The following is a 16,629-nucleotide window of genomic DNA, read 5'->3' on the forward strand; positions in this document are numbered from 1 at the left end:
TGCGGGGGGGGGGGGGGGCGAGGAAAGGTGGTTTGAGTCCCTGCAGGCAGCAGTGGAGCAGGATGTGGGTGTACCCAGGGCTTTCGGGCAGGGTCCACCCTAGGTGCCCTGCACGCCTCGGTGCCTGAGCCCCGCTTCCCCTCCGCAGAGGCTGGGGAGCAGCAGCATGCAGCCCGAGGAGGGCACGGGCTGGCTCCTGGAGCTGCTGTCCGAGGTGCAGCTGCAGCAGTACTTCCTGCGGCTCCGCGACGACCTCAACGTTACCCGCCTGTCCCACTTTGAGTACGTCAAGAACGAGGACCTGGAGAAGATTGGCATGGGCCGGCCTGGTAGGTGGGACGTTGCCCTTGCTTGTCCTCTCTCCAGTGTCCGTTCACATCCTCCACCCTCCAGAGTGCGCGAGGAGCCCTTTCCCCTTTCATCCTGGGGGGTCAGTCGCCGGGCTGGGAGTGGGCTGGGAGTAGGTGCACTGAGGGCAGTTGGCATTTGTAAAGGTGAACTGGAGTTTGAGGAGCAAGAAAACTGGTTTGCTTGAAGGTCTGGCAGCTCGGGATTAACGACAACCCCCTTTTTGTTTGTTCAGACATTTGTGGGATGGATTGCCCTGATTTTCCTTTCCTTTGTGAGTGTGGAATTGAGTCTGTTCTGTTCACTATTCTGAACATAAGGGGTCAGTGAGATTTGTGGAGAAAGGAAGATTAAAACTCTCAGCATGTTAAATTTCTCTTACTGTCTGTCTGTCTCTGTCTCCTCACTGTCTCCCTCCCTCTTCCATGTGCAAAGTTCTGTATAAATTTAACTCAGGTCTTATCTTTGTATTTATCCTAAGAGCAGTGGTTGCAGCACTTAGAAGTCGCAATATTCTTTGTAGGGTATTAGAAACTTAGTGTATTCAGTTGAAAGTGGCTAAATAGGTATTAATGTGCTAAATGAGACACTGAACGTTTGTCATTTTTTGACCTGGATAATAGTGCCTGATATAGCCAGTTTAAGAAAAGTTTATGGGAGAAAAACTCAAAATTGAGAAAATTCTATCCATCACCTTATTTTTTCCTGAGAGTCAGTTTTACACTTTGAGAGTCAAGAGAAGCCCCCCACTGTTCAGTCTGGATGGTCAAACACCTCCCTGCAGTTTGAGACTCGCTGCAGAGAAGTAAAGTGTAGCGCCCATCTGGTCCATCAAAGCCCCTGGGTGTTGGGATTGGTTTCCTAGGTGTCGTGCTGGGCAGTGTCTAGTGCGGGAGGTGGGCTCTCCCCAGGGCGCCCAGGAGGGCTGCAGGATAGGAAGCAGAATCTCAGGGCCAGGGGTGGGGAGGGGCGTGGGCTGCCTTGGCTGCACTCTTCCTCTTCTCTGCCTGCAGGCCAGCGGCGGCTGTGGGAGGCTGTGAAGAGGAGGAAGGCCATGTGCAAGCGCAAGTCTTGGATGAGCAAGGTGAGTGGGCTGGAGCAGAGCAGGGTGGAAGCCGCCTCCGGGGGCCAGGCTCTGCTACCAGTCCTAGGAATGCCCCCATCCCTTGGGCAGACGCGGTCTTGCTGGGTTCCGTCCTCCAGGGGCTTATCGGACCGGGTGCTTGTAGAGCTGCCTGGCTAAGTGGCTGCCTCCGCCGGAGATGGACGGGGTGGGGGTGGGGGGCAGCCTGGGTGCAGGGCCTTCTCAGCATCCCCTCTCAGTGTCTGGCATTGCTGCACATGGAGCTCGCGGACAGGTGTGCCTTAACTTGAGCACTTGCTCTGTCTGCGTGTTGGGGGCTGCGCCCAGTGTGGGGAGGGGAGGACATGGCTTCTCTGCCCCCCTGCCCAAGTCTCTAGCCTGTAGAGGGTTTCTCTGGTCATCTGGCCCTGCTGACAGCTTCCTTCCCCACAGCCCGTACCCCACCCCACCCCACCCGCTTGCCCTAATTTGGAGCTGTGGTAGAGTGAGTCCCTGCTCTGACTCAGTGGAACTTTGCCCATTGTCTGGAAGACAATGAGGGAGGAAGTGAACCCGCCAGGGCCTTCCCTCCTCACTTCTGGCCTCAGGGCTTGGGGGGGTGGGTAGCAGACAGGGCAGAACCGCTGAACTGGGATGGGGGAACAGAAATTTCCTGGCTTGATCTGGGCAAAGGGGCTGTCTCTTGGGGTCCTGTGGCCTCTTCTGTGGACATTGTCCTGGTCCCTTGCCCAGGGACCACGTTGGGGCCCGTGAAGGCAGGAGAGATGGGAACAGTGTGGTGTGTCGGGACTCAGGGACATGCGGCCGATGGGCGGCAGGTCACTGGGGTAGTCAGTGACCCTCTCCAGATTTCAGTCATGTCTTCTGTAAAATGGTACTGGCCGTACTTGCCCAGCTCACCTCAAAGCTCTATGGGGAGGATCCCCCGAGGTGATGGCTGATCCTTGCTTGCTAACATGAGGAATTCCATTTAGTGGGGGAAGGACAAGGAGGAGAGGCCAGAAGAGGCCCTCAGATCTGAGAGGCCCCATCGCCCATACAGAGGAGCCTTTTCCACCCTCGGGGGCTGGGAGAGGCCGTACTGGGCAACCTGAAGTCCCAGCTCTGGTTGCCGTAGTGGAGGTAGCCCAGTCACACTGACAAGGCCAGTTTCTGACCCTCAGGGCCTCCTGCGCCTTGACTTATGGCCACCTCTTCCAACCCAGGCCACAGAGATCCCTCCAGCCCCCCTTCTCTGGTTGCTCCTCCAGAAACCCAGCTGTCTTCCCAGGTCCTTCCCCAGCAAGGGCTAGCTTCGTGTGTGGAACACACACATCCACACATACATACACACTGTTCAACCTCAGATAAAATTATCCTCTCCCCTGGGCAGGATGAAGGGCAGCCGACTCCCCAGGGAGGGTGCAGACAGACAGCGCCAAATGGTCAGCCCAGAGAAGGGGCCAGGGCTAAAAATGGACAGGGAGGTGTTTGTGGCGGGCTCCTCAGACTCCTGCCCTGTCTCTTTGGGTTAGGGACTGGACTCTGTGCTGGGCAAGGGGGTCCAGGAAGGGAGGGGTGGGGCAGGAGGACTGCAGGGGGATTCAGACTGTACGGCCCTGGGGGGCGGGTGGTGCCTGGGATGGCTTTGGGCTGTCCCCGACCCCACGGCCTGCATGTCTGTCTGTCTGTGTCTGGCAAACACCCCACAGCCACACTGAGCCTGTGGGTTTAGTTTGGGGGGTGTAGCCTGGGGGGAGCTTGGGCCCCAGCCAGGCTGCCCCCACCCTCAGCAGTTTGGCAAGGCCAGGACGGGTCTGAGAGTGATCCCTGAGGGCAGGACAGAGTGACCCGGCTTTGGAGCCCAGGCTCGCATCTGGCCCCTGGCTGTCTCCAAACAGGTGTTCAGTGGAAAGCGGCTGGAGGCTGAGTTCCCTCCTCATCACTCCCAGAGCACCTTCCGGAAGCCCTCGCCCACCCCGGGGGGCCCCGCAGGGGAGGGGTCCCTGCAGAGCCTCACCTGCCTCATTGGGGAGAAGGACCTGCGCCTTTTGGAGAAGCTGGGGGATGGCTCTTTCGGCGTGGTACGCAGGGGCGAGTGGGACGCCCCCTCGGGTAAGACGGTGAGTTTCCCGGGGGCCCCATTGGGTGGAGGGAGGGGACCCCCAAGAGCTTGGTCAGTGCCCCCTCACCCCTCGGAGATGGCTCTGCCCTCTGCTGGGCTTGAATGGAACTGAGCCAGGTCACAGGGTGCTCGGATTTAACTGGGCGTATCCTTTTTTCTTTTTTTCAATTATAAAGGTAATATTATTCCTTTTGGAAACTATTACTCCTTTTGGAAATGACTTGAAAAATAAGGACTAAAACCCACAGTTGTAATCCCACCAACTTGGAAGAAGAGTTAACATTTCTGCCCCCCTTTTTTTTCCTGGTTATTTTGTTGAGTTTGATTATTATCACACCTTGGATAATAATTCTGTAAATCTTGCCCTTTGTTCTTGGTGTTATGTTTTTAAATTTTCCCCTGGAGGAATACCTTACATGCAATAAAGAGTACAGTTCTGAGGTGTGCAGCTCAGTGAAAATTTATCTGTGCACAGACCCAGGTAACCACGACTCAGGTCAAGCCAAGGTATTTCCTTCAGCCCGGGACACCCCCTCATGCCCTCCTCTGGGCAGTTTCCCCGCCCCCCGAGAAAATTACCCTCCCCACACCTCTCACTTTAGATTAGTTTTTTTTTTGCAGTGTGTTTTAAAGCGTTTTACTTCTCTGCTAAAAATGTTATTTCTAGTGTTCCATTTTACGATGATAATTTAACACCCTATCATCGTTTGGCTCATCTCTTACCTTAAGGTTGATAATTAACTTGGGGAGTTCCCTGGGAAGGGAATGCTCAGCTGATGGCTCCGGGGTCCACGGCTGCTTCCCTGAACCAGGCCATGAGCTTGGGGCATGAACCCAGGCACTGAAGCGGGCAGATCCAAGGTGGAGACGGCCAGGCCAGCTCGGAGGCAGGAGCAGGTGGGCTCCGCATGCTGGGGCTGGTCCAGTCCTGAGTCTGGCAATCCCCACTCTGGGCAGGTGGGTGTGGCTGTGAAGTGCCTGAAGCCCGATGTGCTGAGCCAGCCAGAGGCCATGGATGACTTCATCCGGGAGGTCAACGCCATGCATTCGCTGGACCACCGCAACCTCATCCGCCTCTATGGCGTGGTGCTCACACCGCCCATGAAGATGGTGAGTGCTGGCGGCTGTGGGACTGAGCCAGGGGCTGTGGTCTCGGAGCCCCCCCGCCCCAATCCTGCTCGCGTCTCCCCACCTGCCTGTGTCCGCAAGCCCGTGTCCATCTCTGGATTTTGCCTGTGCTCATTGGCAGAGCGCCACACCCACGGGAGGGGCTGGCCTTTCAGTTTAGTTGGTGGAGTTTCTAGCCTGCACCTCTCTGGGTTGCTTCTCCTTGGGCTTCATTTTCCCCCTTTAACTGGAGATAGAGGCTGGGAAGCTGCAGGGTTCCTAGAGGAAGGGACATCGCATAGCTCTGGCTGGCCAGAAAGGAATGGGCACCCAGTGTGGGGTGCCGAGGGAGGGCCAGGGCTGGTCCAGGCTTATTCCCCCCACTTCCACCGTGGTCGCAGGTGACAGAGCTGGCGCCTCTGGGCTCGTTGTTGGACCGGCTGCGCAAGCACCAGGGCCACTTCCTCCTGGGGACGCTGAGCCGCTACGCTGTGCAGGTGGCCGAGGGCATGGGCTACTTGGAGTCCAAGCGCTTCATCCATCGCGACCTGGCCGCCCGCAATCTACTGCTGGCCACCCGGGACCTGGTCAAGATCGGGGACTTTGGACTGATGCGAGCACTGCCCCAGAACGATGACCACTACGTCATGCAGGAGCATCGCAAGGTGCCCTTTGCCTGGTGAGGGGCAGCTGCTGCCGGCACCCAGGGTCAGGACCCCGTCCCACCCAAGTCACAGCAGACTTGGGCCTCAGAGCTTCCGGGACCTTTTGCACCCACCATAGCCCCTGGTTGGGTCTGGGGTGCCCTGCTTATGCTCCCATCCACTCACCTGTCCACCCAGGAAATCTCAAGGGCCCCTGTGCCAGGGTCAGTAGGCAGTGGAGGGCACGGGGGTAAATGTTGTGGTGACTCCTCAAGGAAGCTCAGTGCTGCTCAGTGGAGAATTAAAAAAGCCTTCCTGGAGGGCTCAGTATTGAAACTGAAACCAGAAAGATGAAGGAAAGTTAGCAGACAGAGGCCGGTTGGTAAGTGTGTTTCAGGCAGAGCCAAAGCAGGTGGTATAAGTTGAGCCTGGGCAGCAGCAAGACCAGTCCATACTGGGCTTTGTAGAATGTCAGGGCTGCTCACCCAAGTACCAGGAAACCCCCTGAGCCTCCCTGATACCTGTGTGAAGCTTTCCTGTGCTGAGACCATCACAGTCCTCAGATACCACCAGCAGGAGCGTGGGCTTCCGGCTTTGTGGTCAGAAGGGTTCGGTCCAGTTCTGCTTGCCAGAGCTGAGGCTGTGGGAAGCCCTGACAGTCAAGGCTTTGTGGTCACCTGGTCAGCGACTAGCCAGGGGTGACCATCCATTGCAGACCGTGCCTGTTGGCCTCGTGCGATTAATAGCACCACCACTTTTCATCCTCTGACATCCTGGTTTGGATGTAAATTATTAAGCCACCGTTTTTGTAAGTCCCTTAAAGTAATGCTGGGAAGTGGACAGGGTACCATTAGTCCCATTTGATGCATGGGGCGAGTGAAGCCTAAAGGTCGTGAGTGACTTTCCCTGGGTCCTTCCCTTTGAGTGGCAGGGCCAGCTCTTGAGGCACACGAGAGATCCTGTGATTCAGTGGCCGGGGCATCTTCCGACCTGCTCTGCACCCCAGCCTGCTTGGGGTCACCCCTTTTCTAGCTTCGCCGCAGTGGCGTTTTCCCTCACCCAGGGAGTGTGGCGGTGTTTGGGTGAAGCCAGTGTGACTGTTTCCAGCCATTTGGGTTCTTCTCCAGGCCCTGTCCAGATTTCCCACCCACACCTTCCTGTTGAAATTATCCAAATCCCAGGATCCTGCCTCAAAGCTGGAAGTTGTCGTCTTCCCACTGCCCCCGACTAGAAAACAGCCTGGGCCCTTGTTCCCCCACCCGCACCCTACCCACGCCCTCCTGTAGCCTCCTGACCTTCCTTTCCCTGCTTCCCCAAGCCTGGGAAACCTCCTCCTCCTCCTGCCGCCCCAGGCTGCGTTTGAATAAAAGGCCTAGGTAGGGGTGACTTACTCCCTGCCTGTGCATCCCTGCAGACAAGAAGTCCCTCCGCAGCCTCAGTAACTGCAGCAGAGCCTGCTGTGTGGTGGGGACGACAAGAAGTGCTTGTCGAATGAATGAATGACTAGTTCTGTCCAGGTGGGGGTGCTCGGGTGTTCTGAGAAGCCTTGTGTCTGATTCCTGCCTCCACCAGGTGTGCCCCCGAGAGCCTGAAGACACGCACCTTCTCCCATGCCAGTGACACCTGGATGTTTGGGGTGACGCTGTGGGAGATGTTTACCTATGGCCAGGAGCCCTGGATTGGCCTCAATGGCAGTCAGGTGAGGGGGTGGGGGGTGTGCTCCCCAAAGGGTGGCCCCCGGCGCCCAGCTTGGCTTGGGAATTGGACTTGGCCCTTATCTGATGGACCCCTCTTCCCACCCCTTTGCCCGTGTGACCTCTTGGGGACAGCTGAGCAGAGAGAAGGGGCTGCCCCAGTGGGGGTAGAATTGGGGCTTGCTCTTGTTCCCCACCTCTTGCACCCACCCGTCCTGAGCCTCAGACCTGGGCATCAGGGTCAGAGGCCCTAGGGGTAGGACCCTCCCAGGCAGGCAGACCTCTTCTCTAGAGGGACAGCCCGCAGCTCCAGCCATAGGACTGGCTGGACAGAAAGCGGGATGTGAAGAGCTGGATATGCCCTTCTTATTCTCTGACTCTGTACCCCTGTCTCCTCCCGCAGATCCTGCATAAGATTGACAAGGAAGGGGAGCGCCTGCCCCGGCCCGAGGACTGTCCCCAGGACATCTACAATGTCATGGTGCAGTGCTGGGCTCACAAACCCGAGGACAGGCCCACCTTCGTGGCCCTGCGGGACTTCCTGCTGGAGGTGAGGGGCAGGCGTGCCCCTGGGTACGGGGGTGGCCCGGCAGGGGGCTGCCTGTGTCCGTGTCGGCTGCCCAAGGACCTGTGCCCTGGCGGGCGGTGACCTGTTGTGCCCGCAGGCCCAGCCCACGGACATGCGGGCCCTCCAGGACTTCGAGGAGCCGGACAAACTGCACATCGAGATGAACGACGTCATCACGGTCATCGAGGGAAGGTGGGCGGGCTGGGGCTGCACCTATTGTGGGCGCGGGGTGGAGGGGCTACGGGGCAGAGATCCCTTTGGCCTCTGAGTTTCCTGTGGCAAAAGACAGGATTGCGGGCTGGTGGAGCCCGGCGGGGTGAGGGGCAGGCTCCTGGGTGCTCCGGGCCGACTGCACAGACGCTGCTACTCGGAGGGGACGTTTCCCTGCCTAGCCCTGCCTCCCTTACCCTGTCCCCACCTGGCTCCAGCTGGGGCTGTGTGGGCCAAGCTGGCATTAGAGCGAGGAACAAGAATGGCTCAGCCTGGCCTCAGGGCCACAGCAGGGGCCTCTGAACTCCAGAACGGTCCTCCTCTGGCCTTGCCTCCCCTTCCTCCCCGCCTCTCCGCAGCCCTGCTTTCCATGCTCCACCTGGGTGCCTTTGCCTATGGAAGCAGCCTGGGTCCCTCCCACCGAGCCTTCTCTACTGCTCCTTCCTGGGCTCCCAGCCTTGGGCCCCCTCATCCCCTGCCCAGGCCTTACCTCCTCATCCCTTTCTTCCCAGACTCCCCTGCAGGGCCCACTCATTCCTGATCCCAGTGTGGTATGCTCCTGCCCTCCCCTGCCTCGCGTGGGCGCGCGCACACACACACACACGCACGCACGCGCACACACACACACACACACACACACACACACACACACACACACACACACACACACACACACACACACACACACACACACACACACACACACACACACGTCTTTGCCTACAGGCGGCCTCTCCTGAGTCACTGTCTCCTGCCTGCAGCCCCCGCAGTTCAAGCCCTAGACGCCCCACCCACCTCTCACCCCACCTTCTGTTATCTGATCCCCAGGGTGTCTCTGAAACTGGTTGAGGCAGGGACAGGCTTGAGGTGTCTTTTGGGGCAGGGGGAGTGTTTTGAGGACCTGAAAGAAGAGCGGAGAAGCAGAGGAAGTTCCCTGCGCCTCCCAGGTCCTCTGACCCAGAACCAGGCTAGGATTGGGGGAGCCTTTTCTGCCTGGATTTTGGGTCTGGGGGCCTGCGGCCCTGCCCCACCATCATGGGAGGGCGGTGAGAGGGGAGAGCTCCTGGGTCTGAGTCAGCGCCACAGGCTGGTGATGGAGGGACGGGGCCTGAACCTGCCACGGCTCCAGTTCCCTCCTCCCGAGGCCAGGGCTCCCCTCGCCTTTAGGCCTGGGTATCTGGGAGCCAGGTCGCTGTGCAGCAGGTGGCGGGAGAGTATGGTGGGGCTTCTAGGAGGAGAGGTGCCCGGGAACAGGAAGGAGCAGTCTGTGGGTTTGGAGCCGAGGACCCAGGGAAGGGGACATGGGCATTCACACTCTGGGGGGCCCATGAGCACAGGATACTTAGAAGGATGCAGGGTCGGGGCCCTCAGTGGAGGCACGTGGCAGCACCTTAAGCCAGAAGTCTGGGCCTCCAGTCAAGGTGACTTCTGCCTGGCCCACCCTGAGCCTCAGCCAGTCCCGCTTCCAGAAGAACTCGACCTCTCTTCTACTCCCCTGGTTCCCATGCTTTACCGCCCCACCCCCATCTCAGTGGGAGCCTGTGTTCCAGGGCCCAGGGCCCCTGAGGGGTGACTCTGGCCCCTCATGTATGTCTGGAGCTGGCGTCCCGGGTCACCGCCTGAGCGGGCGGGCAGCGGGTGGGGGTCAGGTTGCGCTCCTCCCAGGAGGCTGTCGTGGGTGCGCCCTGCCCCACCCTTCCGTCCCAGGCTCCCGTTGGCCCCAGCTGCTGGCTCTGCCACCGCCTGCCGGCAGTGTGGGCTCGCTGGCTGCTTCTTGGGAGCCACCAGCCCTAACTTGGACCTCTGCGGCTGCCCTTGGTCCCCGGAGCTGCCCAGGAGGTGGGAGGTGAGGGGCAGGAGGCCACAACAGCCGGTGAGGCTTCACGAGTGGGCCCGTGTGTCGGTGGTACAGAGCTTTGACGCTTCCCCCTTTTTTCCTCTCTCCCGACTACCTCTGTATTTGTTTGCTGACTCAGTCTCCATGTCTCCGGGTGGATGGGCTTTCTGTGTGTGTGTCTCTTTGGGTCTGGATTTGTATGGGTGTGACACTCCCTTTTCTGTCTTCCTCTTAGCCTGGTTCTCAGCTCTCCTCATATCATGTTCTGTTCAGCTTTGGATTCCTTCTTGTTGAATCCGTCTCTATACTTGTGCAACTTCCTACACCAGAGTCCAGCAGACTCCTTGCCTTGGCTCTGCCTGCACCTGTAGGCACGGTACTTCTCCAGGTCCTTGGCAGTGGGCAGAGAGAAGACACTGGGCTGTTTTGTGAGCTGAGCTCGTGAGGCTGTCCGGGCCCTGAGGGGCAAATGGAGGACTGGTTTTTCCAGGGACATGGGTTGTCCCTGGAGGCCCGGGTCTGTTCGGGACCCCCAGAGAGAAAGTGGCATGGTATTTTGAGCACAATTTTTAGCAAACATTTGCTTAGCCATTCCTGGTATACCTTAGGCCAGAACTGGGGCAAGGGGCTAAGATTTCCAGGGACTAGTCCCCGGCAGGGCTGGGAAGCCTTAGGCAGTTCTCAACTTAAGCCTGGGTTCCCCATTTTGCAGGAGCTTCTCATCTTGTCTGTTATTCCCAGGGTGCTGGTGGGGCTAGGCCCTCTGCTTATTCCCCCAAGCGCTCCCTGTCTGTCTTTGCTTTAGTGACTCTGCAGGAAGGTGGGCCTGACCCTCCCAGTGCCACGGAGATTCTGGCCTGTCATGGAGGGAGAGGAGTCGGGGAGGCCAATCAGGCAGGGGGAGGACTGGCTTCCATGCAGTCTGGGCCGCTGGCACTTCAGCCCTCCCTGAACCCCAAAGGGGAGCATTGGCAATCTTGGGAGTTACGTTTGGGTCTCATCAGGGGAGAATGCTTCTTCTGAGTGTGCTTTAGCTGTTCCTGGGGTCTCTCTTACATAGAGTCCCCAGCACTCGGCCTCCCCCTCCCCTGGTGAGAAGCATGCTTTTGAATATTGGTGCCAGGACTTGCGGGACCCTTGCCTCGACCACACCTGCAGTAAAGGGAGGTGGCTCCAGAAGGAGGCCTCTGAGGCATTGGCTATAGATGTAGGGAGAGGGGAAAGGGGTGGAAGAGCAACTTCCTACCAGACCTGCCTTACTCAGAGGCCAAGTGACCAGGAGAACGCAAGGAGGGCTTGGTCCCAGGTGGACCCTGGCCTTGGAAAGGAGTCCATTCCACTCCGCAGAGTGCTTGCCCCACTTTTCTCACCCAAGGTGATGTGCTCATCTGGGAAGGTGTGGAGCACGGGGTCAAGTACCGGGCCCTGGGTGGGCGCCTGCGACAGGGAGAGAAAGACTGGGGGGGAGGGGCAGGTGCATGCAGAGCCAGGGAGCTGACAGTGGGGGGGAGCAGCAATCCCTGGGCTTCCCCAGTGCCAGGCGTGCTCCCCACCGTGGCATTCTTGGGGAGGGCCTTGAGCCCAGCCGGCCCTCTGCATACCCAGGGCAGCCGCTTCTCTCTTTTTGGAAGGGCCCTGCTATTTTTGGATGGGCTTTGTCCTTTCCAGGGATGTTGTCCTCTCTTTTTCCTTCCTTTCCTGCCCTTCCCACCCAGAGGGCAGGGTGGTAATCACAGGCTTGCTGTGTCTGGTGGTGGGCCCTGCCCTTGGCTCGTCACAAGGAAGCTGGACTCCCACTCCTCCCCCATCCCCACCTCAGTTCCCTGGGACTGCTGGCCTCATGGGGTTTGGGTTTTGTCTCAGGGAATAGCATGCTTTAGAGGGGACGCTGCCCCGGCAGCACTGTCACCTCACAACAGTGGGTCCAAGTGTTTGGGCATCACGGCTTCCCTCCATCTGTCCAGCACCTCCCGACCCGCTGCCTTTCAGAGGAGGCCTTTATTTATGCCCGCAGCTCTGGAACAAGTTGCATTAGGGGTTGGGGTGACAGTGAGGACCTGGGGCTTGGCGTCCATGTGTCCACCACAGTAGCACATAGTACGTAGCTGCCGTCACTTCTGTCTTAGTCCAGATTCTGTCTGCGTCCATCAGGTTTGAGTGTTTCCAGCAGCGGGCCCAGGAGCCTCAAGGCGTACAGGGCTTTTTGGCGTTGAGCGCGTCTGAGAGGGAGCTCTGCTCTTACTCACCTGCCCCCCACCCCCATCCCATTGACATTGGGTTTGCATCTGAGGCTAGAGTGAGCGACTGGCGGTTGGTTGCACAGTCCAGCCACGTTACAAGTAGCAGGTTTCTTCCTGGAGGATAGAGTGGCAAGGGCAGGGGTGCCAGAGCCCTGCCGGGAGAAGTGGCGGAAAGCACCGGTGAGAAGTAAAGTGGTGAGGAGAAGGCTTGAGCTACCCCATCGAGCTTCCAAACCCTGGAAGGTCTGAATGCAGGAGACATGTAGTAGTCAGAGGGCTTGGCCCCAAAGCCCGGGGCTATGGCCTGTGGTGCTCCGTTGGGGCCCTGCGTCTCTTGCAGCTCCTGGGACCAGGCTTGTGAGTGAAGGGGGTGGCCTGAGAGGCCCGGGACCCAGGGAAGCGGGGAGCCCTGGTGGTATTGAGAAGGGCGCTGGCTTTTGCAGTCTACACAATTGGGTTTGAATCCTTGATCTGCTCTGATCTTTCTTTTAACTGTAGACAAGTCTTGTCATTTGTTTGAACCTGTTTCCATATTTGTAAACTGTAGGAAAAACCATCTGACTCATGTAGCTAACTCAGAGTAGGGCTGTTTGCAGACAGCCAGGGGCATTGTCCTGAGGGAGTGGCAGGTCATGAGTGCCACTGGGAGGAGGCTGATGGCAGAGCCCCTGGTCGTGCAGCCTCAGCCTCTGCCCTCCCCTTCTGCTGAAGGGATCGGTGTTTTGGTTGCAGGGAGCCTGCTCCCTGGGGCTGGGCCCCGCACCCTGAGGCTCACTGTGCCCTCTTTGCTGGGTAGGGCTGAGAATTATTGGTGGCGCGGGCAGAACACACGGACGCTGTGTGTGGGGCCCTTCCCTCGCAACGTGGTGACCTCCGTGGCCGGCCTGTCAGCCCAGGACATCAGCCAGCCCCTACAGAACAGCTTCATCCACACGGGACATGGCGACACTGACCCCCGCCACTGCTGGGGCTTCCCCGACAAGATCGATGAGTGAGTACCTGGGCAGGGCCAACCCAACTGCTCTGCCCGCGGCGTCCGGGGTCAGCAGCTCCGACCCTGCGTGCACGCTCCCTCCTCATTTCTTCCCTTCTCCTCCCCGCCTCCTGATTCCCTTCCTCTGTCTTGGGAAGCTGTGGAACGGTAGAGAGCCCAGACTGAGGATCGGGACATCTGATTGAGTCCTTTCTCTTCTGCCTGCGAGTTTGTGGGCATGTCTCTTGACTTCTAAGGCTTAGTTTCCCTATCTGTAAAATGGGCGCACCCAGCAGATAGAGTTTTTTTTTTTTTACGTGGGCAGGCACCAGGGACCGAACCCAGGTCCTCTGGCATGGCAGGCAAGCGTTCTTGCCTGCTGAGCCACCGTGGCCCACCCAGCAGATAGAGTTTTGAATATCGTCTGTGAATTAGAAAGTGCTGCTCAAATGTTGGGGTTCACCAAAAGAGCTTTCCCGCTGATCTGGTTCCAGAGGGCTTTTCCCAAGTCCGTTTTCCTCGGGCCAGTGTGCCAACAGGGGTTTAAGGCTGTGGTGTGCGAGTCCATCCTCTGAAGCTTTAATCCTAGTTCTGCCCATGCTGGGAAGCCATGGGGCAGTGACAAGGCCCTATGCGCACGGTTGCAGCAGGGACCTGGAGAGCTGCAGAAGGCCTCGCCCTGGCCAACCTCAAAGCTCTCACACACCCACTGCGGTCTTCTCCTGCCCCGAGCCGAGGTGGATGCTGACTCTCATCCTTACTCACGTGATTCCCCATTTTGCAGGCCACCAGGCACTGAGGTAGCACATTCTTCCTAGGCCACTGATGCCGTGCCTTCCGGGACCCTGCCTTATATTCACCCTCCATGGGCAGTTTTAGTTGTTTCCTCCCCACTTCTTGTGCTTTTGGATTTTTCTCCTGCTTCATTCTAATCGTATGCCTCTTCCAGCATTCTCCCTGGTCTAGTGATGTTGGACGCGGTGGGCTAGTGGTGCTTTCAGCCGGGAGAAGGAGGTGGTGGGACTCCGGGCAGGCAGTATCGATACTCGCACTCTGAAAAAGCAGTCTGTAGGCCTCAGCGACAAATGAACAAGCAGAGGCGCCTCTGTGTTTTCTCTTTCTCACTTGCTCTTCAGTGCCCACCTGTAGGTTCTCCAGCCCCGTACTCGTCTCATTTCTTCCCTCTCTTTTTAGCTTCCTTCCGTTCCTGCAGCCTGCATGCTAGAACAGCCTGTGGAGGCAGCATGGGTGAGAGGTGTAGGTACCAGACAGGAGGATCTCGAGTTGGGTGCTGGTTGTCAGGGCCGGGGTTGGGGGGTGGCTGGGCCTTCCCCACTGGGCCTCTAGTTCCCTCTCTTTCCCCTTGCACTTTCCCGCTGTCAGTTCCAGAGTCCCAGAGATGTGTGCCTGCTGGCCCAGCCCCTGGGACACACCGAGGCCCAGGGTGGGGGTGAGTTTGCCTTCCCAGAGCCAGGAGTGCCCGTGAGCAAGGTGCAGCATCAGTCCCCCCACAGAGGGAGCTTCAGGGGGCATGTGTTAGGTGCCGGCTTCCTGCATATAACTCCACAGAGCCCACTCTTTGTACCCCGGTGAGGGGCTTGCAGTCTCCTTTAAGAAAAAGGGCAAGGTCACTGGGGAGGACACAGAGAAGCATTAGTTACTTCCTGGGTGCCCTGCCCCAGGGAGCCTCCAGGCAGCTCCTCATCCCTGGCATCCTTGCCTTTCTACTGGCCCCAGGGGGATTCCAGGCCCCTGATCTCTGGCAGTCCTTTCTCTGCTGACCTCTCCTGCCAAGAGGCAGGTGAAGTGGGTGCCTGCACCCTCCAGCCTCTATCTCCCCCCCCACCCGAGTGTTGGGCCTGGGGATGGGAGGGCGTGAGTCTTAAGAGAGTTGGGACCAGAGGGTGCAGACACCCTCCAGAAGGAGGGCCCAGTGCCCTCTGCCCCACTGCTGGCGGGCCGTGGCCAGCCCAGCCCCATTCCTCCAGGCTGTGATCAGCCCAATGACTAAGCCCCAGATACAGACGGTTGATGCAGGGTTGAGGGTGAATCAGGAACAGGGTGGGTGGAGAGGAAGTGACCTTTGCCCCCTGGCCCACCTGCACTGGGCAGTGTCCCACAGGGCCTCCCTGTGGGGCCTGGGGAGGGAGCAGAGCCAGCCAGCAGGTGGGTGCCCAGAGAGCATCCCTGGGCAGCCTCCTCCTGCTGGCTCGGGTGCCTAGGGCTGGGGAGGACCAGTTCAGCCCCTGGGGGATTTCCTTGGGGCCTTTGAGATCCCAGGCTCTTCAGCATGGGGTCGGTGTTCTTTCTCTGCCCTCTTTCCGTGGTACTGCCCCCCAGTGACAGATCAGCAGCGGGGGCGTGAAAGCCCTGTGTTGCACACCTGAGCCTGCACACTTGGCTTCCTGTGAGATGAGGAGCTTGGGTAGATGACCCCCCTGGACGCATCAGATTCCTGTCCCAGGGACAGGCCCCGCATCTCCACCAGAGGTGTTCTTTCTACCACCACCCCACCCTTTCTCCTGCCCTCTGACCTCTTTTCTCCCCACAGACTGTACCTGGGAAACCCTATGGACCCCCCTGACCTGCTGAGCGTGGAGCTGAGCACCTCCCGACCCAGCCAGCACCTAGGAAGGGCGAAAAGTAAGAGCCTCCCAAGTCCCAGAGGCCCTCAGCTGCCCAGGAAGGGGCTCTCTCTCTCCTCAGCCCTCCTCAGCTGGCTCTTCTGGCTCTGGAGACAGTTGGGTCAGGGCAGCAGTGCGGGGGACAGCTGTGCCCCTGGCTCCTGCTGGGCATGGGGGTGGAGGGACGAGAGGCAGCTGTATCCGCCCAGGTGGCTTCCTTGGGGCGGCCCTGCATCAGCCCTGCCACTCAGCCTCCCTCTTCCCCATCTTCACTGGTCGTGCTCAGATCCTGGCTTTCCTCACTTCCCCCTGGCCCTGCCCTTCTCTCTCCTGAGCCAAAACCACCCCACGGGCTTCATCCTAGCCAGGAGCCTCATGCCATCTCCCGGATCCTGTGCCTGCCTCTCCGGAAAGCAGTTTCCCCATCCTCCCCGCCCCATTGCCTCCCATTTGCTGTTGGGTGTGTTCATTTGCCTGCCTCTATTCACTTCTTTCTCTCTGTCTTTCTCTCTCCCTCCCTTTCTCCCCCTACACCCCCCACCCCTCAACTCTGCCCTCACCCTCTTGTCCGTCTCTGTCTCCCCTCCGTGTTCCCTCCTTGTCTCTGCTCTGTCACTGTCCTCTTTCTGCATGGCCTCTCTTGCAGGGGAGCCTCCACCTCGCCCTCCTCAGCCTGCCATCTTCACTCAGAGTAAGTGGGGCTGCTTTCGATGCCTTGGCCCTTGCCCCCACCCCTTCTCTCCTCTCACTCCTCCTCTCCTCCTGGAAGGTACAGAGCCCTGGTGGGCTGGGAGGGGAAGCGGGTGTGTGCTGTGAGCTTCTGCGGCTGACCTGGCCCAGCATGCCTGCCTCCCCACCCACCCATCCCCTGTCCCCAAAAGCCCAGGCTTCTGGAGCAAGTGCGTGGTCCTGGCCCCCACCTTGACCTCCCTCTGGCGGTCCTGCCACATGCCCTTTGGGACCTGCAGAAGCTGTATCTGTACTTCTGTGGTGGTTGACCAGAGCTCTGTCCTCCAAGGACGGCTTGTGTTCGCCTTTACGGAGGGGCCCGTCACTCCATGCCTGCACTAATGGTGTGCTGGAAGGGGGCGGAGACAGAGGGTTACTAACTGGAGCCCAGGAGGGGGGTCATTTGGAGTCTTGCATTGATGGAAAGAGCAACTGAGACAGCAAGAGTGGGGCATTGCCTGCTCTAG

General features: G+C 59.0%; 1 protein-coding gene across 12 annotated transcripts in view; it reads left to right on the top strand.

Annotated features, from left to right (window-relative positions):
• Nucleotides 1-16,629, top strand: part of TNK2 (tyrosine kinase non receptor 2) — a 31,822-nt gene that overhangs the window by 10,992 nt on the left and 4,201 nt on the right. For 7 of the 12 annotated variants that reach the window (XM_077118016.1, XM_077118017.1, XM_077118026.1 and 4 more), the window contains exons 2-12: nucleotides 149-329; nucleotides 1,362-1,432; nucleotides 3,313-3,534; nucleotides 4,494-4,646; nucleotides 5,045-5,322; nucleotides 6,860-6,986; nucleotides 7,385-7,531; nucleotides 7,647-7,741; nucleotides 12,633-12,827; nucleotides 15,361-15,452; nucleotides 16,080-16,124. In XM_077118016.1, the coding sequence (XP_076974131.1) occupies nucleotides 149-329; nucleotides 1,362-1,432; nucleotides 3,313-3,534; nucleotides 4,494-4,646; nucleotides 5,045-5,322; nucleotides 6,860-6,986; nucleotides 7,385-7,531; nucleotides 7,647-7,741; nucleotides 12,633-12,827; nucleotides 15,361-15,452; nucleotides 16,080-16,124 (1,606 nt within the window). The remainder of the gene's footprint in view (nucleotides 1-148; nucleotides 330-1,361; nucleotides 1,433-3,312; nucleotides 3,535-4,493; nucleotides 4,647-5,044; nucleotides 5,323-6,859; nucleotides 6,987-7,384; nucleotides 7,532-7,646; nucleotides 7,742-12,632; nucleotides 12,828-15,360; nucleotides 15,453-16,079; nucleotides 16,125-16,629) is intronic. The other 5 variants (XM_077118018.1, XM_077118019.1, XM_077118027.1 and 2 more) reach the window with 1 other exon arrangement.

Source organism: Tamandua tetradactyla, chromosome 10, assembly GCF_023851605.1.
Source record: "Tamandua tetradactyla isolate mTamTet1 chromosome 10, mTamTet1.pri, whole genome shotgun sequence".
Classification (NCBI taxonomy): domain Eukaryota; kingdom Metazoa; phylum Chordata; class Mammalia; order Pilosa; family Myrmecophagidae; genus Tamandua; species Tamandua tetradactyla.